General features: G+C 29.1%; 2 protein-coding genes across 2 annotated transcripts; one reads left to right on the top strand and one right to left on the bottom strand.

Annotated features, from left to right (window-relative positions):
* The first annotated feature begins 983 nt into the window (after nt 1-983).
* Nucleotides 984-3,720, top strand: LOC100818075 (uncharacterized). The gene is made up of 2 exons (XM_003541458.5): nt 984-2,088; nt 3,172-3,720. The coding sequence occupies exons 1-2, from the start codon at nt 1,510-1,512 to the stop codon at nt 3,325-3,327; spliced, it is 735 nt and encodes a 244-aa protein (XP_003541506.2). The 5' UTR covers nt 984-1,509; the 3' UTR covers nt 3,328-3,720.
* A 4,745-nt stretch (nt 3,721-8,465) lies between these two features.
* LOC100306172 (uncharacterized) lies at nt 8,466-9,046 on the bottom strand. The gene has a single exon (NM_001251772.3). It carries the CDS (start codon nt 8,968-8,970, stop codon nt 8,695-8,697), a length of 276 nt encoding a protein of 91 aa, NP_001238701.1. The 5' UTR covers nt 8,971-9,046; the 3' UTR covers nt 8,466-8,694.
* Nucleotides 9,047-20,564: the final 11,518 nt, after the last annotated feature.

The following is a 20,564-nucleotide window of genomic DNA, read 5'->3' on the forward strand; positions in this document are numbered from 1 at the left end:
AAATCATGCTTATCATTAGTCTTTTAATTTATGCTTTGTTCAAAATAATTATTTATTTTATATACTTATTTGAATATTATAATAAATCAATACCCTTTATATCATGAAAATACATAATGATCAAATTTTGTAAAATTAAGTATTTTAAAATCCGAGTTCTCTTATATTTCAAAATTCATTATCTGAGTCACTCATTCTAATCATTGATGGTTAAATTTTAAATATTTAGACTAAAGAGTTGACCAATATTTTCTTAAAAAAATAAGAACTTATAAAATGTTATATATTCAAAATTCACTATATGAGTTGTTAATTTTAACAGCTAACCGCTAAATCTTAAACATTAACTAGACTAAAAAATTGATCAATATTTTTTTTAAAAATAAAAACTTTAACAATACTTATGAAAAAACTAGAATCATATTCCTTAGAATGAAAAAGACATGACATCGTTAGCAAAGCCATGTATATTTTATAGAAAGAGTAGAGATATTAGGTTGTTGCTCCAACAATAATGATCCTATTATTTTAGAAGGATACGCAAGTTGACCACTATTTATGTTGGGCCATAGTTGTAAGCTGTAACTAACGGTTTTTTTTTTCATTTTGTTTTTTATCTTAATATTTTATAGAGGAATTGGTGATTAGATTGTTAAAACAACTTGTAAATCATGATATCTGTTACAACACTGTTCACATATTTGTTTTTTTGGGGCAGTTTAGTTGCATCTGTACAGTTATAATTTAATTGATAGGATTGTGTGAATCAACTTCAGCCAGCCCAGACGAAAAGGAAAGGCCAAAAATGACAACATATACATATGCTGTGCTAGTGTGTATACACAAAAAACCGTACCACAAATTACCAAGCTATCACTCTCTTTCTCATAAATGTTCAACCACAAGTGACCTGGTCGTTATTGCTTGTTGATTTAACCCTCAAACGATCTCTATCCAATAACTTTCAAGCATTTGGTGCATGTTGATAAAGAGGAGGGATGAGTTGAGGCTACAAAGTAGCAGATACGAGATAGTGATCCTTTTATGAGGGGGTACCCAACAAATAGGTGATGAGAAGGGTAGGGGTCCATGGATGCTGGCTTGTCTAGAAGCAAGTCACTGGGATACAAATATGCCCCAGAGACTAATGATTAGTCCCCTCCCCCACAATGGCCATCATTATTTGATTTTAAAGCACGAGACACCGATATATATCAAATCTTAGGTAAAATTAATATTTATATCAATATAACATTACCATTTCTTATATATCCTTTACCGCAGGCAGAAACACATGGGTTTGCCTTTATAAACATGTCACCTTCTTCCGAATGAGCATTATTTTAATAATTGGTCTTCCAACTGCTCGTGATTCCAAATACATATATAGTTACATACTCTGCCAAACATTTATAAGTATACTAATCTCGATGCCTCGTTAGTGGCCAATTGGATCTAATCTAGAAATTACAATTATTATTCATTGAGTCTTGGAGGAGTGCCTCAGAAATGGCTAACCAAGACAAGCAACACAAGAGAGCGTTCATGTACATTTACAAAGGTGGCACAGTAAACCAGAGAAAGAAAGAGTTGGAGCATGGTGTGGGACAGGACAAGAAATCCAAATCACGCAGTTGGTTGCACAGGATTTCAAGAACTCGAATTTTTAATGATGGCCACAGAGACTTGGACATTGGAGCAAGAGGAGAAGGAGAATTTGTTGAAGCAAGGAAATCAATGTCTTGCTTGGAGTTAGGATCACCAGCAGGAGGGTATGTTGAGGGAAGAAAATCGGTGTCTTTCATAGAGGCAGCAGCATCACCAGCCGCGATTGGAAGCATAGTTGAGGAGAGAAGAAAGTCAGTGTCCCACATCGAGAAGAACTTTGCAGTAGCGGGAATGGTTGAAGCACGAAAGTCGGTGTCCCACATCGAAACGTTGTCCTCTGTGATTGCGTATCTTCAAGTTAAGGTTTTGGTCTCGGACATGCCAAGCTTCATGCAAGTGCATGCCTTTCGTTGTGCGAGAAGGACTTATGATAGCTTGGAGAAGTTTAGCGCAAAACACATCGCTCATAACATAAAGAAGGTATGCTTTAATTTCATCCCTCCATTGATGACCATTGAATTTACAAGTTAGTAAATTTGATTTCACCAACATTCCCTAAGTTATGGTCATGTAGGGGCATAGGGATGGGTAAAGTTAAAGACTAATCTTTTCAAGTATTGGAATTTATTTAAGAATATGATGTTATTTTACATACACATATCCAATAATCAAAAACTTTGACTATATGTTTAAGGAGTTAAGTAGTTATCCATCAATTATAACTATCTATACATAGGTCAATTAGTGTAAGATTATTTTAACTCAATTAATGTTTTTGAGCTCAAATCTTGAGTATGTAATTATAATAAATAGTTAAAAGCATAACTTTATAACGCATAATGATTTTATCCCACTCAAAATGGATCGTGTCCTGTAAAAAATAACTGTTTTATGAAGAAAAAAAAATCATACCTAACTATATTGATTGTAGTATTGTTAGTTGAATAAACTTTGAGAACAATCCAGAAAAGTGATTGAGATTATTTTCTTGGTGTTCTTTTTGGAACTATGCTTCTTGAATGATTGAGATTTGTTCAAATTCAATGAACCCCACAAAAGAATTAATGGTGAAAGCAGACTAGACGAACCGTGTGTTGACATTTTCTAACTCTCTTCCAGCCTTCCTTTCTTTGTTTATTGGACAGAAATAGAATATTTGAAACTAGTCCATTACAATGGAAATCACTGGCTTAGCAAAAACCTGTTACTGGATCTTTCGATCTTGACCGTCCACAAAATAACAAGATTAAGTTGAGTCTTTTGTCAAGATCAAATCTTAATTAAAAAATTCTCCAACAGCCCATGTGTCAAACCCTCGTACCCCTGATATTATACCTAATCATGGATTATTTTGGTCTCAGAAAAAAGGTGCATTTCAATTAATAATGTTATTTATCTTCTACAGAGCCTAACCCATGTGCACAACAGAAACGGGGTTGGTTTATTTATTTATATTTGGTCAGCTAGATCTATAAAATATAATGCTTATTTCTCCTACTTTTTTTAACAGTTGATAAAATTATTTATTTATCTACAATGTATTCCTGGTATGTTCACGTGCAGGAATTTGACAAAGCGTATGGTCCGGTCTGGCATTGCATTGTAGGCTCAAATTTTGGTTCATTCGTGACACACTCAACGGGGTGTTTTCTTTATTTTTCTATGGAAAATTTATATATACTACTGTTCAAGACCAAAGTTAAGAAGGCGTTGGATTAAGGTGCATGTAATTATACATATAAGATTTAGCAACGACTTTTTATGCTGGCAAAATTTGTATTCATCATTTCGATCAGATGTCTTGTCTGTACATGAAAATTAAAATGTAATCAAGTTTCATTCATACAAATATTCATGTCCTCTTTTGGTTTTGCATTTTCTTTTTTAGAAATGTGACGAATTAGTGACAGCCTAAATTTTGTAATCTTATACAACTGGATTTCATTTTCTCATTGACTGGGAAATGTGAACCCAGCTCATTCGGTATTTTTAAATGAAGTCCTTGTAATAAGAGACATAAGCGAAGTTCAAACGATTCTTGTTTCTTTTTTAACAATGTTCATAGTTCATACATTATATATTCTTCTAAATACGATACCAAATAGTAAGGGTGAAAAAAAAAAATAACCTTTTGGGGATGAAAACCAAAGAATTTTTTTTATAAAGAATAAAATCAAAACTAGATCATTTTAAAGGGACTAAAATCCTATTTAATCATTTTTTTTATTATTCTATGTGGCTAAATCTATCCCTAACACTATGGCAAATCTTATGTTTTGACCAACCTGTGTTTTTACCAAATTTTGATGAAATTAGACTTCTCTATTCAATTAAGTTTACTATTACTTTAAATAATACATTAGGAAATAGTCACTCTCTACACAATTTTAATTAATTGATATGATGTATTTAAATTAAATTATTATATTGTTATTTTTAGGGTAAAAACATCTTCAGTTATTGCTATTGTTTCCTTGTAGATAAATTATTCATTATTACTCCTTTCGTTTTTAAGTGTCAGATTTTTTTAAGAAAATATTCCTATTTCACTACCAGTTTCAAAGTTAAGGAGAACTGGAGAGCATTATCTTTTTTATAAATAATTTGAAAGTTTAAAGATAAAACTTTAGTGGATACTTACTTGACAAAAGTTTCTACCCTTTCATCTACTAAAAAAATTATGTATTTCTAACGATTTTTTTTTTAATGATAATACATTTTGTGAACCAATAGTAAACTTGTGCTGCCTACAGCCACAGGTATTAAACACGTTCTGCAGAGAGAGAAAGGGATTAGGATAGAATTAGTACTACTTTATAAGAACATGCAATGGGAAAAGTGAAATATAAGTCCAAAATAAAATATATATATATATATATATATATATATATATATATTTATGCATTAAAGTGTAAAATTGTTTTATGTTCTCATTCAATTATAAATTATCGTTTAAATTATTTTAAGATAATTATTTTAAAAATTAATAAATTTATCATATATGAAATCATGTAATTAAATGAATGTGTAAAATATTTTATAGTTTCAAAACATAGCCCTTTTTTCTCAATTAAAAAAGAACTATTTACAATTTCACTAAAAATCAAAACGATGCAGTGAGAATAATAGATTTCCTTGGTTAGAGAGTAAACAATCTTAAACGACAATTATAATGAAATAGAGAGAATATTTACTATTTAGTATACTCAATGAGTGTAACTCAGTTAGTAACACACGTTGAATTTGTGGTGGAAGACCTATGGATTCGATCCCCACAAAATATACTTTTAGAGATGAGCAATGAATTTTGAATGTGATTGCTCATATCAATAATTAGTTTCATAATCAGCTCAAATGATCAAAGCATGTGGGAATGGGGATACCAGAGGATCCCATCGGGGTGCCAAAAATCATAGTTTATGTGTGAATAAACCTCAAACAAAAAATTATTCTCATAGTCGAACTAAAAGGTTGAGACTTCTAAGGATATCTCAGGATTCTACCAGGAGTCAAAGGCTTTAATCACAGTGATTACCAAAAAAGAGAAACTATTTAGTACTTTTTAAAAATAATTGAAATTATTATTTATTTCCATACATTTTTGTTATATTATTTGTTTCAAATTTACATTACTTAACAAAGTTGTTCTTTTTAGTATAATGTTTAAAGTGTGCTCATGTTGGACAAATGGGTTTAAGCCCACAAGCTACCCACTAAATCCACAACTCACACGATATATGGGCCCTACTTTTTAAATATTGTTTTAATTGTGGGTCTTATGAGCACAACCCATTTGACCGGTGGGTTAAATGGGCTACTTCATGGGTCCGTGTGAGCTTTTTAGAACATATTTAAAAAAATTTGTGTATTTAAAATTTGCATTTGACACCTAACCGTTGATACTTGACATTTTGTTTTATCTGTTAGAATCAAAGATATTGTTAGGGAGTTTACAACAATTGAGACATCTTTATTCAACCAAGTGAGATATACTTCTTTGACCTTGATATTTGACATTATGGTTTGGTGAATGCCAATATAATATTTTGATTTGGTTCAATGGTTTGGTGAATGCCAATATAAAATTATAGATTAAGTAATTATGACGTAGGAAAATTAATGTTGTTTAGGTGATTTAAGATGCATATTTTGAGCAAATATTTTTTTATATTAGACAATTCACAGTTAGTTTTAAAAATGAGTGAAATTTTACATTTAAATATTTTTATTTTATCTTTCTTGTTAAATGCGGATTGAGCTGGAAATTCGCAGGCTATGCGAGGTGGGGGTAGACTCGCTAAAAATGAGCCCGTTTGGAATGCAAGCTTAATCGGTTGAGGACTTTGCGAAGAGACTTATCTGCATGCTGTAACTCTATGTATATATATGGATGCATGTGTTTTATTTTTTTTAAGAATTTCATTTTTATAATTTTTAAATTTGATTTAAATTAAGAAAATATTCATAATCCACATGTACTTGTCAGTTTGATGAGAAATCACCTTTTAATAAATTAATATTATAATCAAAATTTTGAAACACTGATATGATGAAATTTTAAATAAAATAATCTCTCTAATTCGACCATAAAAAATTTATAGTATAAACACACATCAATGTCTAAGAATGTAAAAAACCACTTCAGTTTCGAAAATCATAAAAGTAGTCATATACATTAATTTTTTTAGTGACTAATATCATCTTTTGATAGTTTTTACATTATTGGAAACTAATGTATTTCACTTGTAATATTGTAATCCCATGTCTCATTGCTTATGAGAGATTCTACGTCCTTCCTGAATGATTTTGATGTTGTTAATTCTTTTAACCAATTAAATTATATGTTATATTCTCATTAATTATTTTTTAAAATATTTTTTTAAATTAGTTCTTGATTATTATTTTTTTTTAAAAATTAAAATTGTATTTTTTAAATTAAAAATATGATCAAAGATAACTTTTGAAGTTTGAATTCTAAAATCTTTTTAATTACTTTTAACATTCTTTTTAAAAATCTTTTGGGATTTAGGGTTTAAATTTTTTTGTATTGTTTCTTAAGCACATGTTTTATAAAAAGTATTGAAAATTACTAACAAGATTTTAGAGTTTAGACTTTTAAAGTTATTATTAATCATATTTTTATAAATTTTTTAAAAAATAATAATCAAGGACTAATTAAAAAAACCAAAAAATAATTAATAAGAAAATAACAATTAACAATGTCAAAATCCTCCAAATTATTAAAAACGTACATGGTAGAAACTCTCATTGCTGAAAAAAAAAATTCTTTGAACTAAGTAAATACATTAAAACAAAAACAAACTAATATAGTATGAACAGTCTGTTTCATTGAAGAGTTGCAAAAATTTCTCTTACCTCGAGCATAGTAATAATTTCCATTACTTAATAATTGATTGTTTTAATCTAAACCTGTCTATTTTCATTTAAGATCAATATAAATGTCATTCTCTATCTATTATATAAGAGGACTAGTGGCATTCTATTAATGCCGGTCCACTACTGTATGTCACTGCGACCAGATGGTTGGCCACAACTTGTAGATGTTACCGCCACTTATCATGGTATAGACAAATACCGAAATTCTTTTTCCTATTATTTTAATTAGTTTTTTTTTATAATTTTTAATTTTTACGTAAGCTCAAAAGTAACTAAACAATATACGAAACATTTCCTGATGTACGTATAATTTTTTTTAAAAATAAATATACCCTTTACAAAAAATATATAAATTTCTTATCATTGGTTTAAAATAGTATTCTTTTAACCCATATATTTGGGACAATGCTCAATTCAATTATTTTTAGTGTGTAAAATTTTCTTGAAAAAATAATAATCATATATTAAAAATGAAATTAATCTTTGACCTTTGACTCAGTAAAATAGTAGACGCCCATCACACCCATGATCCCTTTCCAAAAAGAAAATAAAAGTTTCAATACTTTTGTAATTTATTATATATGTTATCTCAATATAACCTACTAGCTTTGGCTTAATGGTGGGAGACTGATTAAATGCACGGAGACTTAGTTTTGATCTCCGTGCCACCATTTACAAAAAAGAATAAAAAATGTTATCTCAATATTTGTTATTTTTTTATATTTAACTGTTATGACTTTTCTATTTTAAAAATGACCTTTTTACTTTACGTGTACTCAATTTTAAATCATTACATGTGTGTAACTGTGTATACGTATTTGTAGAAGTCTTAAAAACTTGATTTAGAGGACACGTACCGTCCTTTTCATTGTTCATGTCATGTGGATTTTAGTTGTTATCGACACGCTTGTTAATTGTCAAATGTACGTTTTGTTATTTGGTTATATTCTTTTAGAAGCTAAAACCAATTCAATTAGCTTACTTTAAGACAAAGCAATAAACAATTATCTTGAAACGTTATAGTTTTCATCTTGTTTGACTTCAGCAGCAGCAAAAGCCAAACACCTAATCGCAAACACTGTACCCAAAAAAACCGCAAGCAAAATGATAACTATGTATTGTTCAAGATACTCACGTAATAGTGTCATGTTTATTGGTACAAAAAATACATGTTTACCCGCTTATATATTGGTATAAGTACAGAATTACATGTTTACATGTTTACTCAATATTGTAATTAAGCCATTTCGAATATTTCTCCTTCAATCCTATGCCCAAAAGGACCAGTCCATAGGTTTTATATAGAAGAACAGGCATATTGTTATTTCGTAGTCCTGAATTGTGTCTCAATATATACAATTAATATTCTGGATTAAAAAATCCTTAATTGACCATAGATAAGCAGTTTTGCAAGAAGAAGCAGCAAAAGGTATACTGAAATTTAGAAAAGATTATCATCACATGCCATAGAAAGTACGTTTTTAAAATTAACCATTGGGATTATGTTGTAGTGTAGAATCTCCAACCCTGTTTAGGTGTAATTCGAGTATGCTTAATTATTACATACCGAGATACATATCACATGTCTAAGGAATTTACAAATAATCCAAAACCACAAAATTAAAACAGAGACAAACAAGAAGCGGCACTAATTTACAAGTTGGAGAAAATAAGAAAGAAATATGATCATCACCTAGTACGTCTTTTAGATTTGGTGGGTTTGGCAGAAACTGGTTTCCGAAAGAGAGCACAGAAGCCACAAGTTGCTAGCTTGGGAGAAGGAGGGTCCATGGCTTGTGGTGCAACGTTGACCGTCCGATAAGGTCGCTGCAACGTGGCTCTTGATCCATCACCACTCTCTTGTTTGTTTTCATTCTCAATCCCAGCGATGAATTTGTCATCCCACACCAATCCCGAAGACCCTTGTCTTCTGAATGATGTTACTGACCTTTGCAACTCAGTCATCTCTCTCTCTCTCTCTTTGATATGGTTGAATTGAATCAATTTGAAGGGAGAGAGATTTTGAACCCCAACTCTTTATAAGTTATATGATGATGTTTGACCTTTGATATAATGACAAATACAATAATATATATAATAAATAAGAAAATCACTAGGGGAATCTAATTCGCTGGGTTTGGTAACGCTCATAGCTAGGTTAAAGTTTTAGGCAATCTTAACTTTAATCACATACCACTTTTTTGACTCAAAATACAGCAAGCAAGACTTCAATTTTGCAGTGTTATCCAATTATGTAACTACTATAATATTTATTGTGAAAATTACAAGAGAGCACAAAAAAAGTTACAGGAGTGTAATTTTCCATCTCCCAATAATAAATTTTCTCCTTTTAACTTTTTAAGTAATCCCCCAAGATCCTCGTTAACATATGCCAAGACATTATTACATGATGCGGCTTCTTGTGGACTCAGTCATTTTTTTATAAATATATAATTATGTGTTGTGTGGAAATTTCAATCATAATAATTTTTAAGGTAAGAAGAAATACACGTCATGTAATATGTTGGAATGGAATGAACAATTGACTTAATGAGGATCTCTTTACCTACTTTAGACAAAAATTTTGTTGGAAGAAATGAATGATTGATGGAAGAAATGCCTCCTAGATGAGAAGAAATGCTTCCAAAGTCAATCTTGATGGAAGTCTATCCTACATATTGGCTCCAACCAATGTTTCCTGTCACTCCTAGATGAGAATAAATGCCTTGCCTCAAATTCCTCTGCGTGTTAGAGTTGAAAAAAAATTCAGATTTATGGAAGTTGATGAGCTATCTAGAGTTCTTGCCATAAGTGTCTAGGATGCTTTTTTAATTATACTTATTGTCTCTTGGATCATCAAAGTTGTAAAAATAAAAAACAATCATCAACAAATAAAAGGTGTGTGAGGGTTGGAGTATCTTTACACACCTTTATCCCAAAGATATCTCCTCTTCTCATTATTTTATAAAGATTGAATTTTTTTTAATATAAAAGATGAATAGATAAAGGAACATTGAATTCCTTTATCTAAGCTCTTTTTTTTTTTAAATTATTTATCCTATAGAATTATCATTGACCATCACAAAATATTGAAAAGTCTAAAGAGAGAATCTTATACCGTTAATCCATTTTCCTTCAAAATCCATTTTTCTCAAAAGACAAAAAAGATAGTTCCAATTTATTGTGAAACGCTTTACTAATATCAACTTTTAAAACAATCTCTCCAACCTTTCCTTTGTTTTTATACTAATTTTTGGACCCGTGCAATGCACGTGTTATTTTAATATTATATAATAATTATTATGAATATAAATATTTCATAGAAAGAAATAGTGTTATGATAACTTATAGGATAAACCAAGTTGGACAACAAACCAAATTTACTAAATTAAAGAAACAAACCCAATTTGTCCAAAAACTATCTATTAGATGTACAACAAACCAAAAAATGTTATCCAAGTTTTGTGTGTATTTTCTATGTTCATGAAGACAAATGTCTGCAATACATGACACGTGTCTCTTGTCTTCATGAGGTCAACCAACTTTCAAAATCTGTTTTACAGGGATGCACATATTCTTAACTCGTGTATTTTCTTATATTAAAAAAATACAATAAAATATGTTCAAGAGATTAGAAATACAAATTTGACACAACCTCTTTGTTAAACTGGAAAAAAAAGTCTAAAAACGTAGAGGAGAGGAGCATCAAAAGAAATGTCTAATTATAGGTATGTATTATAATAATTAATGTGATTCTAAACAAATTCTTAATCCCCGTCAATTAAGTAAAAATTTTCCTACTTCCTTTTATCAAGAAATGAAAATCCTCATGTGTTATATTTCATATATAATTATATTAAATTATTACAACAATAATTAAAAAATATAAAACTATAATATAGTATATTTTCTTTCTAGAAATTTAAATTTTAAGACGACATAAAAATTTAGATAATAGAGAAGTTAATAATGTTTGTTTTAAATTGATTTAAATAAGAAATAAATAATTATTTTCCTAAATTTGTTTTTTACTCTAATTTTTCATAGAGAAATTAATGTAAATTTTTTTTTAAGGGATTTCCTAGACTATCAATGATAGGAAACAACAGGATCTTGAAACCTATGGTTCTCACAAACAATCAATAAACAACAATAGATAATGATGTGTACCTTTCTCCATAGGAAGACTTGTACCTTTCTCCATAGGAACTTCTCTCCGGTGCACTTTGATTTCCTTGAAAGAGGAGAGAAATAAGATTTCACTTCCTTTGGCCTTTCTTTTCTGCCTCTCTCCGTTAGTGATGACTATCAGTGAGAGAGAACACTTTTCTGGTCAGGAAGGGGACCTTATTTCACGTTAGTGGGTATTAAGCCCCTTTTATAACCATTACTCCCATCAAGTAGCAGTTAACCTAGAAACTTCTCCTATTAAGCTCAATTACAATTTAGCCCTTAATCGTTAATTATTTATTTATTAGTCCTTACATAAGTCACATATCTCTCACATGAGACATTAATTCTAACATTCTCCCACTTGGCTCATATGACATTAATAAACATTATGGACTAAATAAATAAATAGATTAACTAACATAATGCGCATTAAAAATTGACTAAATTGTTCTATACATTGGGTACATCATAATTTCATGATTAAGAATAAGAACCAATTTGAGTCATGGCGATTGTACATCAACTAATCGACATAGTCCCTTCCATGTACTACAAATTAGTCTTCTCCTTAATATGACCATTAGTTAGGAGTACATAATTGGTCCAACATAATGTCTTCATTCAAGACAAAACCTGTTAACATTACTCTAACACAAACATGCATGCAAACATAGAGAACAGGTAATCAGAAACATATTATAATTGAGCTCAGAGTGTCAGCAAAATTACATAAGGTAAATTACACTTAATGATCATCAATAACAATAATGCTCATACTTTCAACATGTTCTATAAATGTCTTGGGCGGTAATCCCTTTGTCAAAGGGTCAGCTATCATAAGTTTTGTGCTAATATGTTCTATTGACACTCTTTGTTTCTGAACTTCTTCCTTCACGACAAAGTACCTCAATTTCATATGCTTAGCACCCTTAGAGTACTTGTCGTTCTTACAAAAAATATTGCTGCGAAGTTATCACAATACATTTTCAGCGGCTTAGCAATATTGTCGACAATTCCAAGCCCTGAAATAAAGTTCCGCAGCCAATTAGCCTGAATTGTAGCCTCAAAACATACTACAAATTCAGCTCTCAGATGCAACAACAACTGATGCATACAAAATTACTTTCATTTGTTTTCGTTCCATATCATTTCTAGGACATTGTGTGAGACTAAATCTGTCTCATTTCTAAATTAGAATAGGCGATGTTAAACACCTTTCCATCTTGAATTTCTCTAGCACTTTATCGATATATGTACTTTCTGAGATAAGCCTAACAATCCTTATGATCTATTATGGAATATTTCAATCCCTATCACATAGCTTACCTCACCCATATCTTTCACTTTAAAGTTTCTAGAGATAAATTTCTTAGTCTCATGAAGAAGACCAAGATCGTTAGCTGCAAGCAAGATATCATCAATATACAAAATTAGAAAATAACCTTACTCCCACTGACCTTCAGATACATACACCGATAAACAATATTTTCCTTAAATCTAAAGGAAATAATGGTATCATTAAACCTCAAATACCATTGGCGGGAAGCTTGCTTTAAGACTGTATATTGATTTCTTTAGTATACACACCATGTGTTCATTTCCTTCAACTGAGAACCCCATTGGTTGGTCCATACAAACATTCTTCTCTAAATCTCCATTAAGAAAGGTTGTTTTCACATCCATCTGATGTAGCTCCAAGTCATAATGGGCTACTAATGCCATAATAATCCTGAAAGAATCCTTTCGTGAGATGGGTGAAAACGTCTCTTTATAATCAATGTCATCTTTCTTAGTAAATCCCTTAGCAACAAGTCTAGCCTTGTAACGTTGAAGGTTGCCATGAGAGTCACATTTAGTCTTGAAGACCCACTTACAACCAACTCTCTTACAACCCTTTGGTAATTCTACAAGGTCCCAAATTATGTTCCATGGAATCTATTTCTTCTTTCATGACATTTAACCACTTCTCAGAACTATCACAACTTACAACTTGTGAAAACAAAACTGGATCATTATCATTAATGCTTAAGTTTGTTTTTGTTTCATGTAGGTATACCACATAATCATTCGAAATAGCTGGTCTCCTTTTCTATTTGAGACCTTCTTAATGCTACTTCTTGTGGTTCCTCCATAATAGGTTCATTATACATCATGGATTCATTATTGTGTTGCTCCTCTTCATTAATTTTGTAGCAATAACTGAAGGAGCAATCACGTTACTGTTAGAGGCATAAGCTAAAAGGACTTACACTCTAACTTCTTTAATTTCCATTTCTCGTGGATCTATACTCCCACTGATTTCATCATTTCCAATGAACCTTGCATTTCCAGTTTTGACAATTCTCATACTATGATTAGAACAATAAAACATATACCCTTTTAACTTTTTTTGGATAACCAATGAAATATCCACTGATTGTTCTTGCATCCAATTTTCTTTTTTGCGGATTATAAATCCTTATTTCTGCCTGGCAACCCCAAACATGCAGGTGCCTTATACTAGGTATCCTATTTGTACACAGTTCAAAAGATGTCTTTGGAACTGCCTTACTAGGAACCCTGTTCAACAAATACATGGAAGTTTTCAAGGCATACATCCACAAAGATACGGGTAAAGTCTAATTGATTAACATACTCCTAACCATATCCATTAAAGTTCTATTACGCCTTTCTGATACACCATTTTGTTGTGGTGTACCGGGAATTGTGTATTGCACACAAATGCACGTTTCTGAACAAGCTTAGCAAATGGACCTGGGTGTTGCCCAGTTTCATCATATCTTCCGTAATACTTATCACCTCTATCATATCTAATAATTTTCACATTTATGTCTAATTGCCCTTTTACTTCATTGTAGTAAATTTCTAAGGCATCCATTGCCTCAGAAATCTCGGGCAGTAAGTAGACATAACTGTAACGTGAATAATCATCAATAATGGTGATAAAGTATCATTCATTTCCGAAAGAACTAACATCAAAAGGTCCACAAATATCAGTATGCATAATTTCAAGAAGCTGAGTGCTTCTTGTAGCTCCTTTCTTTGTATGTTTTGTTTGTTTTCCTTTAATACAACCCACACAAATATTTAGATCCGCAAAATCTAGATAAGGAAGAATTTCATTTTTTATTAATCTTTCCATCCTTTCTCTAGAAATGTGACCTAAACGTTTATGCCACAAGAAAGCAGATCGTTCATTCACTAAACTATGTTTAGTGCCAACATTATGATGCAGAGTTAAAACAGTTTCAACATACAAACTGTTTATTTCCAATTTATATAAACCATCACAAGAATATCAGTACCAATGAGATGATTATGCTTAAATAAATTGAAACATTCATTACCAAATTAAAAGAGTATCCAGTAACATCAAGTTTAGATAATGAAACTAAATGACTAGATAAACTAGGTACATAAAGAGTTTCCAGTAAATCTAAATGATGTCCAGTGTCGAGTTTTACGCAATAAGTCTCGACTGCTTACACTAGAGTTTCACTCTATTCCCCATGAAAATGAACTTCTCATTTGGGCTTATGGTTTGGATTGTAAGGAATCTCTGCATAATGTTAGAAACATGAGTCATACATCCAGAATTAATCCATCATGTATCATGGAAAACTTTAGTTAAGTTTGATTCAAAACATACACGAGCATTAAGCTCACTTTTCTTTTCGAACCAAGACTTGCACTTTAGATAATCCTTATGGAAATGTTTGGATTTCCTACAAAATTAACAATTATTTCCCTTTGATACCTTCCTTTGGATTTGCAAAGAGTCGTTATTGTTCTTTAATGACCCTTTGCCTTTATCATGCTTCTTCATAAATTTCTTTTCAAGCTCCTTGATTTCCTTGGTGGCTTACATAATGAACTGAGTGACTTCCTTGATTCTTAAGCCTTATTTTTTTTTTCTGAACTAACATACTGTGCAATCCATGCACATTCCATTTATCTTTCATGGTATTATAGTTCATTTAGAACGGGCCAAACTCAGACGGTAATGAGTTTAGAACAAACTGAACAAGAAAGTTCTCATTCACAGCCATTATATTCCCAAGGTCTTAAGTCTTGCTGCAATGTTTGTCATCTCAATGACATGTTCATACATAGTACGTGAACCATCAAACTTCATGGTGGTCAATGTACTCATTAATGTCCCAGCAACAGACTTATCAGCTGTTTGAGAACACTCTCCCACTAATCACATAAACTTTTTAGCACTTTCGATTTTAGGGAGAGTTGTCTTAATACTGTTTGCAACAGTCATTCTCATCAACATTAGGCTGAGTCTGTTAGATCTTTCCCAAGTTTTATAATGGACTTTCTCTTCATTGCTACTAGCATCAATAAAAGTAACAAACTTTTCTTCCAACATAGCAAGATCATGATCCAAAACACTAAGGTGAAATTGGACTTGTTCATTTCAGTCAGAGAAGTTAAGCCTATTAAAATTGGCTCAGATGATACATAAGAATCCAATGAATTCAAAACATGTATTACATAATAAAGTTCACATAAGTGTTTTGAGACATAAAATACATGTCATACATATGATTCATTTAGATAACGGTTAATGTATATTGATGTTCTCCTTTGGGTGATACACCAACACACAACATACAAACATAATGATGCTAATAAAATTTTAACATTATTTGACAATTAAATATGCACCAATTAGTAATATCTATTTCCTTTGGGCATATAAATAAAACTAATGATACACACAAATTGCCTACAATTATATTCATTAATTATAAGAACAACTAATCAACCTTTGGGCGATCCATAAATGCCTTATAACAATGAATTTCAATTACCCATAAACCAATAATCATATAATTTAGCATCCATTATTCTATGAGTAATTGGAATAATCATTAAGTTGGAATTAAATAATCTTACAAATTTGGTCACTTTGGTGACTAACAAATTCAACATACATTTAATTCCAACCAAGTATAATTGAAATAATCATTAATTTGGAATTAAATAACCTTACAAATTTGACCACTTTGGTGACTAACAAATTCAACATACATTTAATTCCAACCAAATATGTATGGTCTGCACATACTTATTGCTATTAACAATTCATAGTCATTCTATTAATTTCATTCCAGGCCATAAAATAATATTTGCATTTATTTGTGTTTTTGCATTCAAACACGTTCAAGCAAATATGTAGCATATACATATATTTACTGCTACCAATAATTGCAAAACATTCACATTAATTTAATTACAGAATATAAACTTTCAATCCTTTAATCACCTTCAACAATAATTTTTTTTTTTTGAAAAAAAAAGGATCAAGTGGGATTGGAAATAGCAAACATAAGGTTGCAAATAGCAATTTCCAAAATTTCATATTCTTCCCTACAATAAACGTACCTGCGCAGCTTTTCAAAATTGGAATTGAATCTTTACGTTAATGGCACGTTTCCTTTCTTTCACCATTAGAAGTAAAAACTTTCTCCAAATTTAATATATACATGTCGTGTAGCTTTCTCTCCGATAATCATAAGTTTTCAAATAATCTTTCTCCAAAAATTGGTATTCAACAATAACAAAATATTGCCAATAAAACAATACATGCAGCGGAAAATAAAATTCCTAAATTTCATAATTAGGATTTATGCATAATTGGAAGAAATTAAATTATCCCTAAATTTCATAATTAGGATTCATACATAATTGAGAGAAATTAAATCATTCTTGGAGAATCATAAATTTCATAACCAGGCTCTGATACCACATGTAAAATTTTTTTTAAGGGATTTCCTAGACTATCAATGATAGGAAACAACAGGATCTTGAAACCTATGGTTCTCACAAACAATCAATAAACAACAATAGATAATGATGTGTACCTTTCTCCATAGGAAGACTTGTACCTTTCTCCATAGGAACTTCTCTCCGGTGCACTTTGATTTCCTTGAAAGAGGAGAGAAATAAGATTTCACTTCCTTTGGCCTTTCTTTTCTGCCTCTCTCCGTTAGTGATGACTATCAGTGAGAGAGAATACTTTTCTGGTCAGGAAGGGGACCTTATTTCACGTTAGTGGGTATTAAGCCCCTTTTATAACCACTACTCCCATCAAGTAGCAGTTAACCTAGAAACTTCTCCTATTAAGCTCAATTACAATTTAGCCCTTAATCGTTAATTATTTATTTATTAGTCCTTACATAAGTCACATATCTCTCACATGAGACATTAATTCTAACAATTAATAATCATAGTTTGATTGATTTAAGTTACTCTTTGTTATTTAATTATCTATATATATATATATATATATATATATATATATATATATATTAATTAGATTGAATAAACTTTAATTTTAATAAAAAAATATTTAATAAAAAGTTCATCTCCATGAATTGAGTAAAGGGATATAATTTGTATCATTACTAAAAAAAAGTTCCTTTCCACAAACTAAATATAAATTTTTTTACTTATTTAAAAAAATCATCTTCATATTTTATATTTTAAATATAACTTATATTTTTTTGACTAATAAAAAAACATAATTTTTATCTTTAGTAAAAAAAAAAAAGTTACTCCATGTAAATTTAGTATAGATGTTCAAATATATAATTCTATCTTTACTAAAGAAAATTTATCTCCATAAATTAAGCATAAATTTTGTTGCTTTAAAAAAATCATATTCATATTTTATATTTTAAATATAATTTCTATTTTTTGGTACTAATAACAAAAATATATAATTTTAATCTTCAGTATAAATAAAAGTTCCACCCCGAAAATTAAGTATAGATTTTTTTAATTGTTTTAAAAAATCATCTTCATATTTTATATTTTATATATAATTTTTATCTTTAGTAAAACTGTTTCTTCCCATAAATTAAATAAATTTTTTTACTTTCTTGAAAAAAAATAATTTTTATATTTATATTTTATTTTTTCTATGTAATTACTATCTTTAGGGAAAAGTTCCTCTTCATAAATTAAATAAAGATTTCTTACTTTTTAAAAATAATTTTCATATTTTGTATTTTATATATAATTTTTATCTTTAGTGAAAAAGTTCATTCTCATATATTAAGTATTGATATTCTTACTTGCTTTAAAAAAATATTTTTCATATTTTATATATAATTTCTATTTTTATTAAAAAAAAATTCTCCCCATAAATTAAGTATAAATTTTCTTACTTGTTTTTTTTTTAAATATCTTTAAGGAAGTACCCAAGTTCAATTCTTAACAAAAATAATTTTCAACCAAGTATTTTATATTTAATTTCTATCTTTAGTAAAAAAAATTACTCCCCGTAAATTTGGTATATAATTTTTTTTACTTGCTTTAAAAAGTCATCTACATATTTTATATATAATTTTTATCTCTAGTAAAGAAGTTCCTCCTAATAAATTTAGTATACATCTTCTTACTTACTTTTGAAAAAATCATCATCACATGATATATTTTACATTTAATTTATATTTTTAATAAAAAGTTCCTCTCCATATATTAATTAAAAATTTTCTTACTTGCTTTAAAAAAATCATCTTCATATTTTATATTTGAATATATAATTTTTATCTTTGGTTAGAATATATCTTCCCATTAATTAAGTATAGATTTTCTTACCTGCCTTAAGAAAATCATCTTCATCTTTTATATTTTAATATATAATTTTTATATTTAGTAAAATAGTTCCTCCCCTTAAATTAAGTATAAAGTTTCTTACTTGCTTTAAAACAAATTTATGTTTTATATTTTCTGTTATTTATGTCCTTAGGAAAAAAGTTTCTCTCCATAAATTAAGTATAGATTTTATTACTTTCCTTAAAACAATCATTTGCATATTTTATACTTAATTTACATGGAGAAAAAGAGGAAAGAAAAACCCCACTTCCTAATTTTACTTATAAATTTTATATATTAATTTTACTTATACTTTGTATCTTAGATAAAATAAAATATTCAATGAATTAGTTAAGTGAGGATATAATAAGCAAGAAATAAAAAAAATATTTACATTATTCTCATTTTTTATATTTTATTCATATTCTTCTGTCAAAAAATATTTTATCCATATTCTCTATATTAAATAAAACAAAGTATTCAAAAAATTAGTTAAATAAAAAAAAGAAAGAAAAAGTACATTATAAATATTATAAAAATGAATTAAAATAAAATTCTTTTATCATAATGATCTATATGTTAATTTGATTTCAAGTAAATTGTTCATCACTCTAAATCAAGTGTAAGTTTTTCTACTTGCTTTCATTAAAAAAAATTGTTCATCCTTGTATTTTATATTTTACATATATTTTATATTTAATAAATTTACATATACACAATATAAAAAAGGTTAAAATTTGTCCAAGTAAAATTTTTTCTTAAGAATTTACCTATATGAGTAAGAAGATAATAAATAAAAAAAATGCATAATAAGTTGCTTATAAATTGATTTTAGACATTAATTTTACTTATACTTTCTATGTTAAATAAAATAAAATATTCAATAAATTAGTTGAGTGAAAAGGTAAAAAGCAACAAAAAGATCATTTACACAATTCTCATTCATTATATTTTATTTATATTTTCTATATTAAATAACACAGAGTATTCAACACAAATTTATAAAGCAACAAAAAAAAAACATTTATATTATAATAAGTTAAAAAATAAACAAAGATCTCAACACTTTAATATCATATTTTGATTGGTTTGGTGAATCTGTTTATTGAGTAGTAGTACTTTTGAATGTAACAGTAAACAACATGTGTAACAAAAAAAAAAGTCTAGTATCTTTTATTTGCAAGGTTGATGGTGACAAACTTTTATTTTTTAAGACTCATTATTAGTATATCAAAATATGTTGGCACTTAATCACAATATTAAGTAATGTAGTAACTGTTGATGCATGCTATTTTATAGAACTATTTTTGGAATAGAGCATCTATTGAGGGAACTTAGCATTAGACATAGAATCAATTATTCTTGCCCAGAACAGTGGAGACCTTTTGTTGAATAACTTTGTTATTCACGGATAAAAAATAATGATGACAATGGGGAGAAATAGAAGCAAATTTTATTTATCATCCTTAAAATATATGAATCATTCAAACATTCTTGGCTTGACATTCGTAAATAAAAATCCAGGTAACAAAGCAAGTAAAAAACATACTATACAATTCCTGTGAAACCAAATCACTTTAGTAGCCCACCCCATGTGCACCAAGAGAAGGAAATCCCCCGACCTTTGATTCTAGTAACAGGATTATTAGCGGGTGATGGAGCTAGTGCGCCATTGGTTGGTCAGAGAGTTTTCAAGTTGGAATTTTATTTTGAAACAAGAAAAAGAAAAAGAAAGAAAAATCAGTTATCCTATAATATAAGATCATTTAATC

Source organism: Glycine max, chromosome 13 (assembly GCF_000004515.6).
Source record: "Glycine max cultivar Williams 82 chromosome 13, Glycine_max_v4.0, whole genome shotgun sequence".
NCBI lineage: Eukaryota > Viridiplantae > Streptophyta > Magnoliopsida > Fabales > Fabaceae > Glycine > Glycine max.

Bases quoted from the DNA above. Each gene is read 5' to 3' on its own strand.
- LOC100818075 (XM_003541458.5), top strand. From the start codon at position 1,510: ATGGCTAACCAAGACAAGCAACACAAGAGAGCGTTCATGTACATTTAC. The intron at 2,089-3,171 runs GTATGCTTTAAT...GTTCACGTGCAG, and splicing joins TCGCTCATAACATAAAGAAG to GAATTTGACAAAGCGTATGG.
- LOC100306172 (NM_001251772.3), bottom strand. From the start codon at position 8,970: ATGACTGAGTTGCAAAGGTCAGTAACATCATTCAGAAGACAAGGGTCT.